At 36.5% G+C, this 12,342-nt stretch overlaps 1 protein-coding gene across 1 annotated transcript in view; it reads right to left on the bottom strand.

The window, feature by feature from the left end:
• The window catches only part of GLRB (glycine receptor beta), a 50,217-nt gene that overhangs the window by 8,534 nt on the left and 29,341 nt on the right, over positions 1–12,342 (bottom strand). The window contains exons 7-8 of the mRNA XM_026088251.1: positions 8,945–9,097; positions 1,638–1,930 (exon numbers count right to left, since the gene is read on the bottom strand). Coding sequence (XP_025944036.1) covers positions 1,638–1,930; positions 8,945–9,097 — 446 coding nt within the window. The remainder of the gene's footprint in view (positions 1–1,637; positions 1,931–8,944; positions 9,098–12,342) is intronic.

The raw sequence follows: 12,342 nt of genomic DNA, 5'->3' as shown, positions 1-12,342 counted from the left end.
TTTCAAAGTACTCCAGAGTGGTAGCTAGTTCAGAGAGGGAGTTTCTATCTAGGCATATTTATAGTGTTCAAATATATAGAATATATTCTGTCTGTAGATGCATATAAAGGCCTAAAGTCAAGTTTAGCTATTGAAATGTGTCATTCTTCTGAAAGTTGCTGAGCACCTGTTCTTGTAGATGCTCAAATCTAAAAATCTACTGCTTATTTGAAATATCCATATATAGATTCAGTTTTCCAAGTATACAACTTGGAAAAGTTTGTTATAGCCTTGGCCTGAAATAAAATGAACTGCTTTCAGCTTGAGTGTTTCAGTTCTAAGATAAATGCCCAATATGTGGTTCTGAGCTATTTAGCCTACTCCGGAATAGACCAAATTGCAAGTATGTGAGTAATTCCATGACAGTCAAAGGAAATATATTAGTGTATACACCTGAGGATAATTTTTACATAAATTATTCCCATATCATCTATAACTGCTTTTGATTCTCGCTGCCTTTCATGTTGCTGTGATATACTGAAAAATACGTAATCTGTTCATCTTTCCTAGCTGTTAATCTGGACTCATTTATCTTCTTCAGCCAAATTTTGCTCTTCTAACCGAAAGGGGGCTCTTCAGGAACCATATACTGGCAGCCACTCTGCTTGTCAATCACTCTGCTCCATTAGCCCTCAGATTGTCAATTACTTCTCATGTACCTCAAACTTTTAAAACTGTCGCCTTTGGAACTGAACTCTGATTTATTAAGTTATCACACGATGAATAGAAAGTTCCTCAGAATTTTTCTTTAACACAAAGCAATCCTCCTTCTCTTAGTTATGGAAATCAAACACCCTTTTTTTAGGCCTCTACTTGACTCCCAAGTGACCTGAGAAGCCAACTACTGTCCTCCTGTTTCTTTTGAGTTTCCATAAACTTTCAGCTCAGCTAAATTATCACTAGCGTTATCCTTGACCTCAACGCACTACCTCCCCAGAATGTGCTAATAACACTGTCACTCTGCATCCTGATTGCCATATGATTCAGCAGTCTGGGTCCTCTTTCCACCTCAGCCTGGTTATCTTCCCAGAAATTATCAAGGCAGAACACCTGTTCTCAAGTAGGCTGTATTTCAGAACAGGTGACTGGACACAAGCAATCACCAGCCATAACAGGCAAACAGATCTGTCTTATATTTGCAAATGCCAAGACTTCTGGACCCCGGGTTTAGAAATTCTTCATATATAATGCAGTGCAGCTGTGGCCATTCCAAAGCAAGCAATGACACGAGTGTTATTTGAGTATGTTCTCAACAAATACTGACTGGATGTCCTTTCCTCTGAATACTTACACTTTGACAGATGATATTTATTAGATGTAAAAAATTAGCAAGTGTAAAACTACTTGCTACTTGATTTACCTGAAGCTCAGCAACAACCATGATACTAGGATATTAAAAGACAAATTTTTCATTTAGTAGCATCTGACCCCAAATCACTAGGGACCAATTGCTCAGACTGCTAGCCATTAATTACCAGCATGTTCCTAGTGTCTTGGCCACTTCTAAGATTAAACACTATCCAAACAACAGTATATTTCTGGAATGATGTTAATAGAGGATAATGCTGATTTTGCTAACCTAACTTCACAGCTCTTACCTGTAAAGTGCTGATGTGGACAGGAGTCCCTGTACCATTCACAGTGTTCTTTTTGGCAGCATTTCCACCTTTCCCTTCTGCTTGTTCTGCCTTGGCAATCTTTGCTTTTTCAGCTTCAATTCTCTTTGGATTGTTTAGCATTACCTGAACGACTGCATATTCAACCAGTGATGCAAACCCAAAGAGAAGGCAAACAATCAGCCAGACATCTAAAGCCTTCACGTAAGACACTTTGGGAAGTTCAGCAGCAAGAGTAGTACATTCAGATGCCAAGCTGAGCACTGAGAAAATACCTACAAACAGAAAAACAGCATTTTAGTTAAAGAAATCCTACCCTCATTGGTACTTTCTGTGCTCTTCCTGTGGAACAGACGATACTGAATGATGATATTTTTTAACAGTGAATGGGACTTCACAATGTGGTAGGTATATTTTGCAACAGGTATGCAAAGTGCACATGCCATCTGTTAATGAACAAGTTAAACTGAACATTTATGAAGGATATTACAGTTAATGATGAATTATTAATAATGAGTACCTTTATATTATAAATGGAGAAACAGATAAGAAAAGCTAAACTGATTGCTGTGGTTTTCCTGCCCCATCACACATCATACAATCGGGAAATGGACTTTCCAAAGACTTATCTTACAATGCGCACCTAATTCTGAGAAGGTGGAAGAGAAATATATGCTACTTAAATCAAAAGCCTCTAAGTCCCTTAAATTAGACTTGAGGAGCTACAGTTGTCCCAGAAATCTGAATTGTGCTGCAGCAGGAGCARTTCTTTAAATGACCAGTCCATCCATGTAATATGTAAACCTTAGGTGAAAGAGAAGTTTTTGCTAAAGAGCAAAACTGTCCTGGCACATTAAAGGCTGTGTTCACAGTTCACTGTAAAGAGAAAAACACTGAAGTGACTGAAGGTCTATGATCATTCAGTATTTGAGCTTTCAATATCTAAAGGAATTTTTATAGATAAAGAGCTTTTGAGGAAACCCTTATCATGAAAAAGAATACATCTGTAAAGGCTGCTGAAAGGTCACACTCATCATCAAACTAGGTTTCAACAAGCACTGCTCCTTATAAGGCTCCCAAACATAGCTTTTAACACAGGGTTTACATCACAAGAGACAAAATGCAAGTATAGTCTCAAAGAAAGATTTCTCTCAGGTACATATGAAAAGAGAACAGTAGCATGAACAGCTACGTTTGGAAAAAGCTGACTTTAGAAACGATTGTCATATGGGGGAAACTTATTTCAACCTCCTAGTTAAGAATTTCCAATTTTGATTTTGTGAATAATAATGATAAAAATATCCATTAGTTATATGTGGGCAGCCTGACGAAATATAATTGACCTCTATAGAAAATGTTGGCGAAAAAGCAGATATTCAGTTAGCCTTAACTGTGCTTCTTATATTGGTCATGTGTTACCCAAAGCATGAAAAAAATTGTAATTCATAGGCAATTTTCTTCAGATCTATGAAAATGTTAATAAAACTGAAAGTATCTGTTTTGGCCCACAAAAATATTAAATTCTAGTTGATTAAAAATATTACAGTATTCTTTTGCTACTCTCCCCGTTTGGATTTTAATAGGATTGATATGATACTTTATTTGATATTAATCTAAAACTGGCCACTTCTTAGCTGCTAAAACACTAAAGAGGAGGTATAATAAAATGATTACATTCATATAATTTTAAAATACAAAATCTTACAGTACTTTATCTAGAAATGTGTAATATCAACATACCATTGCAAAGCTGGATTTGGTTTTCCATTGGGATAGTAAATGGTATGGCCAGTTGTGCTATGTCAGACTAGAATCACCTGGCAAATACTGAACAAACAAACCTCAGTGTCTGCTCTGGCTTATTTTATATCTGTTATATTTGAAGCATTCAAGCATAAACATATACATAAGGATAGAATGTGAGCATAGAACAGTCCCCTTTTTTCTTTATTTTCACTGACCAACACCAGCCTCCTTGGGCTGAACCCTGACTACGGATTATTATGAAATGTAATAACAAGTACAAATAAGTCTGTACTACTTTAAAGCATCTAAAGAACATCTCTATGTCCAGCTTTCTGTTCATTCTATAAAAATGTACTGTAGCATGTACCATGCCCATCTATTGTAGACTTTTGAAAGGCAACCTCTACCCTAACCTTGAATAACCAAATTAGCCAATAATATGGACAGGCTGAACATCTTGGATATTGTAATATTTTTTCTACTAATTTTAGAAGTGTTTATTGTGTTAACACTTGTATTACTTCTTTGCCTGGTGTTGCATAACCACTACATAAAGCTTAAAATACTAGGGCTTACAATCTTGGATTTAATTCTAGAAAACTAACTTATAAATTCTACTGGCTGAAAGGATTACAGTCAAGCTTTCACCAATTTGTTCAGTGCGGCATCTGAGGTCACGGTGACCTGCTGTTAGTTTCCATTTGTCTGGATTTCTAGGGTGAAAAATTCACTCTCAGAGTCAGAGAAACTAAAGAAAATCTTCTAGGTTTTCAAGGAAACAATAAAGTGAGATAGAAATATTCCATTAAGCAACCATTTGCTGCTGCAGCCTCAGAGACCCTAGCACCAGAGTTGTAAGCTGCTGTTGTTTTAGGCACCTATCTAACCCAGCCCAAAGCACAGGGCTCAAATACGAGTGAGGAGAATGAATAAACTCCAAGATAACTTACCAAAAAAAATTTTTTTTTAAATCCCTCTTTTCTTTTCAGGGAGCACTAAAGGGAAGGGACATGAGCTCCTTCCTCCAGATTTGCTAAGCTAAGGAAATGTTGGCCTTGCCAGGAAATGTCTGCTTTTTTTCCCCCTTGTGGTGGGGTTCCTCTCAGTGGCAGAGTTTAGTTGTTTGAAAGAATTGCACAAAGGCAAAAGCTATACCACCTCCCCCTTTATTTTAATTGGTTTAATGTTATACTTCTATTCCCAGCACCTACATCCAGCGTCTCCCTTCAGTGACCTCCTCAAGTATAACCATTCTCTCTCTCTCTGTCATACACACACACATATACAGACACCTACAAACTACTACCAGACTGATTCTCCTTGTACACATAGAATTTTTTGACAAACTTTTTTCGTAGCTGCTCCATCAACACAGAATATTTTTCTACCTGAAACATTTAGAAACACCTTTCTATACTTCTCTTGCAGCTGATATTTCCTTTCTAATTCTTGCTCCTCAAGGCCATTTCTTATTCCAGTTTTGCGCTCTCCATGCTGAAGAGTCTTTTGATGAATCTGGCTAGGCAAAAGTTTCCTAAGTATCAACTCAGAGCATTGTCCAGATAAACAGTTTAAGTTCACAGGATCTGCAGTACTGGATGAGACCTACTACCAACATCCAATTCCTGTTTCAGTGACATGTGAAAGACCCCGCTAATACCCTAATAATGAAATTACCAGCTCACAGAATTTTCTTCTCAATCCCTATCAGTAAGTTCAGTTCACAGCCTAAAAAATGATGTTGCAGAGCTATTATTTTTAAAATATTATCTAACATTACGTGTGGATAATATCATGAAGAGCTGATCCAGCAAAGCACTTCAGCACATGCAGCCAAATAAATAAATCACCCTTTTTTGAATTCATCAAACTTACTGGCCGCAGCACTATCTCCTGGCAATGAATTCTACAGGTTAATCATATGCCATATAAAATAGTATTTCCTGTTTTATATTACTGGTTTAAAAACGTCTGTCTTCATCTCGCTAATGTTATTGCAAAAGGTAGCACTCTGTCTTGCCTTCCTTATAAACTGGTCTCTCTAATACATTCTCTTCTCTCATTAAACTTTGTAACCTAAAAGACATAATCTTGCCAATCCTTCTTCATACCACAGCTTTTACAACTATCTTTATAACTTTCCTTTGAGACCTGTTTTTGTTACAATTTTGTAAAATGAAATGACTAGAATTAAGACAGAGTGGTGGGCAGGAGTGATGGAGTGCATACCTGGCCTCAAATCTAGTAGTCCTTTGAACATAGTGAATACATAGACACAACTGCAAGGTCGTAAAATGGGGGGGTTCTTTCCCCTTCACCGCCTCACTACACCTGTACTTGTATGAATGATTAACAAATACAGTGGCATTAAAATAATTTCATCATTAGCTTCTGTCTCCTATCATATACCTTCTTCACTTTGAATGGCTTCTTTGAAATGTCAACAAAAGCAACAACGTCTCTTCTCTTCCTCTGAGTTGTCAGCATTCATTTAGAACACAGGATTTTTTTTCCAGGACATATTTTTAAGATTTCTCACATAAAAAAAAATCATCTTTCATCACTTTCCTATTTTATGTGCCTCTGCCATTCTTCAGCCTTAACTTCTTTAGACTATCTTAAATAAACATGGGCAATCCGCAAACATTCAGTCGTACTAAGATCCAACAAAGAATCTGGCATGCTTCTGAAACCTTGGATGTGGTTATACCACTCCAAGCTTTCAGTTACTCAATTCTATCCCAAGTGTGCTTTTATAGGAGGTAGCGCATGGTGTGTGGCTGCTTACACTCTGGAACAATGCTCCATTCTTTTGGTCAACTGTGGGTAGATGGGAGTCAGAAGTCCCTCAGATTCCTACAGCATGAGGGAAGATCTTACTCCCCTTGGGGATCATATGGCAGTGAAGGAAAGAAAGGAATTTTTTTCACAGATACACTTTCCACCCGTAAAGAACTGGAGAGTCCTCTGTAGGACTCACTAAAAGCTGCAACACCAGCATTTAATTACAAAGAACCATTCAGTGATATTAGCCTTTATATCGCTTAGCCACAACTGTCGACATAAAACTCCTTTGTAGATTTTGCTACCACCAGATGATTTAATTGGATGAAATGTTATAGGTATAAACAGGGCCCACAATTAATTTAGCTCCTAGATGGACACAGTTTTTTTCTTCAAACAATCATACATCCCTTTTTCAGAGCATTAATCAATATACAAATACATATTCTGCTTACTGGTTTGCAAAGTATCTTGTATTCCTAAATCACATGGAAACGTCTGTGATTCCTAGCCCTGGGGATCAGTAGTCCACTATACTTAATTCCAAGGACAACTCTATTAAGATACTCAGAAGTAAATCAGAAGTAGTTTCTCCTCTGATGAGATCTGTATCTAGCTGTTAAAAGTATAATGGCCATTAGTAACACTTTCTTTCATTCACTTGACACAGAAATATTAATCTTGTTAGATTTCAAGATCAACCTTCTTCAAGGATGTAGCTAGAAGAGTTAGTTTGTTGCTGTCTTGCAAACTGGGGAAAGGAAAAGTCTTACCCCACCACAGTATTACCAACTCGCATTACTGAAAGCTGACTCATGACTAAACGATGGTCAGATTTACTGCTTGTTGCTTCTCTGGGGATTCAGGAAAAGTCAAATAACCAGGCCAATGGTTAATATCTCTGAAAATGCATTAATTCAGAAATGCTAATACATAAGAGAAAACAATAAACACTTATAACAAATTTAAACAAATAAAAAAATAAGCAGGTATGTACAGAAACAAACACATCAATGTTACATAAATCAGCACTGTGCCTCTTGCAAGCATAACATATAATTAGCTAAACCTTTCTGGTCACCTATTTGATGTGCAGGACTATAGAACTAAAAAAGTAGAAATACAGCTCAGAATTTGATCATATTGGAGCTCACTAAATGAAAAATATATCTGTTCTTATTTCTACCTTTTTAATTTAAGGCATACTGTATTTTCCCCACACTATTTCCTTCTTGAAATGTCTTCTGTTTCATATGATGGAATGTATGCATCCTTACTTCTTTCCAAGGTAAGAAATATTTGTTACTTGCTATCAAATTAATAAAGATTGTTATTCCTCCCCAAATAACTATTTTTAAAGGGCCAAGAAAAATAATAGTGATTTGTATTCTAAAATAATCCCATGGAAAAAAATATTAATAGAGTAAATAAAATGAAATCATGTTTTATTTTCATTTAATTAGAGCAGGGTAGTCAGCTGTGACTCTGAAACCAAAAGTAGCACTCCAGCCATGGTTTTCCAGATTTTGTGCTGCTCTTAGTTTATTTTGCGTGTCATATCACTGGAAGAGGAATAAGCACGCTAGATGACCTGAGAGGGGAGAAGTGGAGCTCAGGCCTGGGGTGTGTGGGCACCTTTCCACCTAGAGCAAGTTGGCAGGCACCCTTCCTACTCCAGCTTGCTGTAACACAGGGATTTCAACTCCCCATTACTGCATGACTCTGCTGATCAGAGACAGAGATTGGTAAGGTGATATGGCAGGTCCTGAATCTGAGGGTCTCTAGTGCATGTTGACACACGTTCAGGCACATGAGGCTGCACAGGATTTAAGTTTGGGTTAGAGATTTCCTAGGAAGGCAGGAGGCTGAAGGGATTCTGCAACTGCACCCTCAGGGTCTTGAAAATAGGTGCAGTCTACCTCCTGGGAACATGGAGAAAAGCAGGCTTGGAAAATAGGGGATAAGAACGTGTGGAGGTGGGAGTGCAGCGGAAAAGGGGAGCACGGGGAGGCCACAGCATGAGGAAGGAGAGCACTGGTCATGGCGGCATGGGGACTGGATTCCACATAGGAGAAATTTCAGGATGCAAGAGCCTGGCTCCACATTTGATTGAGCTCTTGGGGTCTGCAGGTTTAGCCACCCCAGAGCTGGAGTATCATCTACAGTCCAATTAGTCAAGATGATATTGTTTTGATTAACTTGATGTCCCACTATATGATAACAAATGAAGGGTCTGCCTACTGTGTTTGCTGAGTGGCATGAAAGCACAAGGCTGAAGTACTCTCATGGGCCAAGTCCCTAATGAGAATAAAACCAATCAGGTAGAAAGGATGCTAATTCTCTTCCAAACATTAATCTGTTTTTATTAATCTTCAGACAAACTGCTACAGGAGGTAGCAATTCAGAGCCTTAATCATCATCCTGCTTTCTTACTACTTTTCCAAAGGTTCAAATTCCTATAAACTGCATATTGCCGCAGTGTCTGCAGCATCAACTGTAAATGGATATGATCAGATTTGTCTAGACAGAGAAGAACAGAGACAGTGTGCCCATCACATAAGCACTGGAACCAATACCAAGCAAAGTTTCAATGTGGAGGTGGATTTTACAGGACTAGAAATGAGGAGGTTTCAGTGAAAATGAAAAGTGGGTAATGGAAGTGAAGTTGCTTTCAGTGTTTAGTGTCACGTTGTCAAAGCAACTGCAAATGGCTCAACGGCATTAAGTGGATTGTGACAGTATGTGTAAATGCAGGTTACCCAGTGGGACTCTTGCAGCACTTGCATCAGGATTGATCCAAAATGACAGCCAGGATAGAACAACAATTAGCAGTGTAGGAGCATAAACACCCATCATGTAAAATCCAACTTGTCTTCTTAAAGTGAAGATTACTTCTACACAAGTATAATAACCTTTAAAGAAATAAATGTATTAATGTTTAATGTGCTTTACAGGTCAACCTCTTCAGATTATTGTCTTTTAGGCTTGTTTCCACTTAGGCTTAATAGCAAAGGCTCAGTGATTTGATTTTCTTTAAAAAGGCAACAATTTCAATTTGGAGAAAGCATTCAAAACACAGATCTATATAACCTCCAAGTGTGTTCAGGCATGTGGGACTCTGTGTGCTCCAAAAGGCACCCTCCATTTTTCACAGGGGAGTGGTAACAGGCAGTTAAACAGAAAGTGAGACTGGTCTTGATGCTGGCTTCAAGACACAGTGCAGATACAGCCAAAGGGGTCAGGCAATCACCCTAGCTTAAGCTCATCTGAAAATACATTTAGCATTCATTTGTGAAAAAAAAAATTAAAAAAATAGTGAGTTAGAAAGATTAGAATGGAAAGAGTTGATCTGAATGTCACTCTAAGCAGAAATCTCCCAGTGCTGAAAGTTGATACAGGTAACTTCTAAAATTGGTACCAACTTTTTTTCAAAAGCAACAAACACTCTAAACTTTGAAAACAAGGCACATTGGCTCAAAGTTTTTAAAACAAGGAGCTAAATCACACAAACATTTCAGAATCCATCTGTTCAGATGAGTTGAATACAAAATAAAACTGCAGGTACTGGAGGTTTTGCTGGATAGAACAAAAGAATCAGGAAATCTCATAACCAGAAAACAAATTCTGTTCTCATTTTCAATTGTTTAGTATCACTGGCATTTTTATGCAAATATTAACATAATGGCATTGTAAAAAACAACATCTTAAACTATTCTTTCACGAGAACAAGGCATTCCTAAATTATATTACAACAATACTGAAATTCAGTTTTAGTCTATCTCTGTAAATAAACAAAGTTGGTGCAAAGCTAATACAGAATACGGCAAAAAATATCTATTTAACTTCTATCATACTTCAGTAAGTGTTCTAGAATGATAAGTCAACTTAAAAGTTCTGTTTGAGCATACAATAATCAAAACAATAAAACATTAAGGAAAAATCTCCTTGCTGTGTAGAAGACGCTATATGGTATTTTACACAGTTCATTCCACCCTCTTTGATGATCAACTGTCTAAGGAATTCCCCCTGTATAATTTGTGAATAGTTTTCAGATATTTTTAGGTTTTATTTCATATGAAGTATAACCTTTAAAATTATCATTTGTTTGCTTTATGCCAGAAATACATTCTGTATGGCTTTGTATCATCTTTTATCAGGCAGAGAATAATATCTGTTGCCCTTACCAATTCAGCTGCTGAGGACCTATTTGGATCTGTCATATATTTTGACAAACAAAAAGTAGGCAATTTGCAAATTTAAACATTCAATTGATTGCCACAAAAAAGTCACCTCAAATTTGCTGACCTTCTTTCAATTTAAATAGGTATGTTTAAGCACCAGTTGACATAAATGGATGGAAAAGATCCAGTCGTTTGCAACTGGCAAGAATCTCCCGCATAAGCCATAATTTTGAAAACTTGTGTGTACATGCAACACTGCCTCTTGATTACCCTACACAATTCTTAACTGAACTAGTTTTAATTACATGTGCAAAATCTGCTTCCTGAAACTCCTTCAAAATAAGAATTAAATAAACAGCTCCTGATTCCTGAAAACAGCCTATAAAAATACTTCACAGTACTGAAACATTCCATTCACATTAATTCCTAATCTTGATGATAAGAGTAACATGCATGATGTTCATTTTTAAGAAAAAACAATTAGCAAAAAAGGAATTATGAGAACTTTTAAGAACTCCATGTTGTCATTCCACCCAATGTAAATGGTTCTCTAAGGTTCTTTCTTTAATGATCAAATCACACACAAAAAAAAAAAGCGACCATTTTGCTGAGCACTTTTGCACAGTAAATAATTTTAATTTGTGGTCACAAGGTGGTGAAACTTGAAAGAATGCTACTATTTTTTCTTTTGAGTTTAATGGTAGAGCACACAATGATTATTTTTTAGATTTTTCTTTGAAGCCCTAAAGATACTTAAAAATATCTTTAAGATTTTTTAGATTTTTAACTTTAGATTTAGAGAAAAATGCAAAATGATCACGCTAACTCTAATAACAAAATTGCAAGTACAAGCTAGCAATCTGTCATAAGTATACTCTTTTTCCCTCAAATAAAATATAAATCTCCCTGTATTAGCTCCAATTTCCCCATTTTGTATGAATTTTATTTGGGAATTGCACACTCAATCCATTTAATTATTCACTACTTTATAGCCTAATTGTTATTTTTTTGTCAGTAAGTTCATTGCTTAATTAAGAATAAAATAATATTCTCACTGCTAAATAAATTTCTGTCTTATCCAGATTTAGATTTGAATGCAATCACCGCCAGTTGTTCATTGTGCTTTCACCAACATAATAATTTTCCTGAGAAGAGGTAATTTTGTATTACTTACAAATGGTAAAACACCTGAGATATTGAATTACTTAGATAATAGGCTAAGAACTCAGGCCTTTTGTAGTTAAAAAATTAACCACGTTTCAGTTTCCATTGCCTTTTTCAAGTTAAATTCTTTAACTCTGAGATCTATTAAGGTTACATAAGATCTCTTAAAACTGGGGATCTAGCTCAAGAACAACTGCAAGTAACAGACCCTAGACTTCAGCTGAACAGTCACTAAGAAACTTGCAAAAGATCTTCAGAAGCTTCAGCCCCTCAGCTGTCCTCCTTGAGCTTTTAATGGGAGATTTATGCATATTATGCAAAAGCACTGACTAAAATACACCCTGTTAAGTTCTGTTGTTAAGGAAAAGCTTGTGGTTTCCACAGTATGTGAGCAGTTTAAATATAATTATAGGCAGGAATCAATCAAAAAGATAAAACATTAGAAGCCAGAGTACAGAAACCATTGTATAAATTAGTGCCTACACTCAGGAAATAATCATGAGATTGAATAAATACAGAGCCAAGGACTGTAAACAGCTTTCTGTAATGGCATACTTTCAAGAGCACTTAGAGAAAGGAAGAACCTGCAGGAAGAAGCATTTGAAGTTACACTCCAACATTATCCACTTCTGGAATAAAAGTTGAACCAGAAAATCAAAATTATCCTACTTTGTTGTAACTGACATAATTCTACACAAATAGCCTATCAGAAAAGTTAGACATTTACAAGCCTAAAAATATATTAGGCCAACAGGAACAAAATGATGACAGAGGATCAGCAGACACATAAGCAAAAATTAAGAAAAACATTT

The sequence above is a fragment of the Apteryx rowi genome, unplaced genomic scaffold (assembly GCF_003343035.1).
Source record: "Apteryx rowi isolate R43461 unplaced genomic scaffold, aptRow1 scaffold_76, whole genome shotgun sequence".
In the NCBI taxonomy this organism is placed as follows: domain Eukaryota; kingdom Metazoa; phylum Chordata; class Aves; order Apterygiformes; family Apterygidae; genus Apteryx; species Apteryx rowi.
The sequence above is the reverse complement of the archived record's forward strand: the minus strand, read 5'-3'. Positions and strand labels throughout refer to the sequence as shown.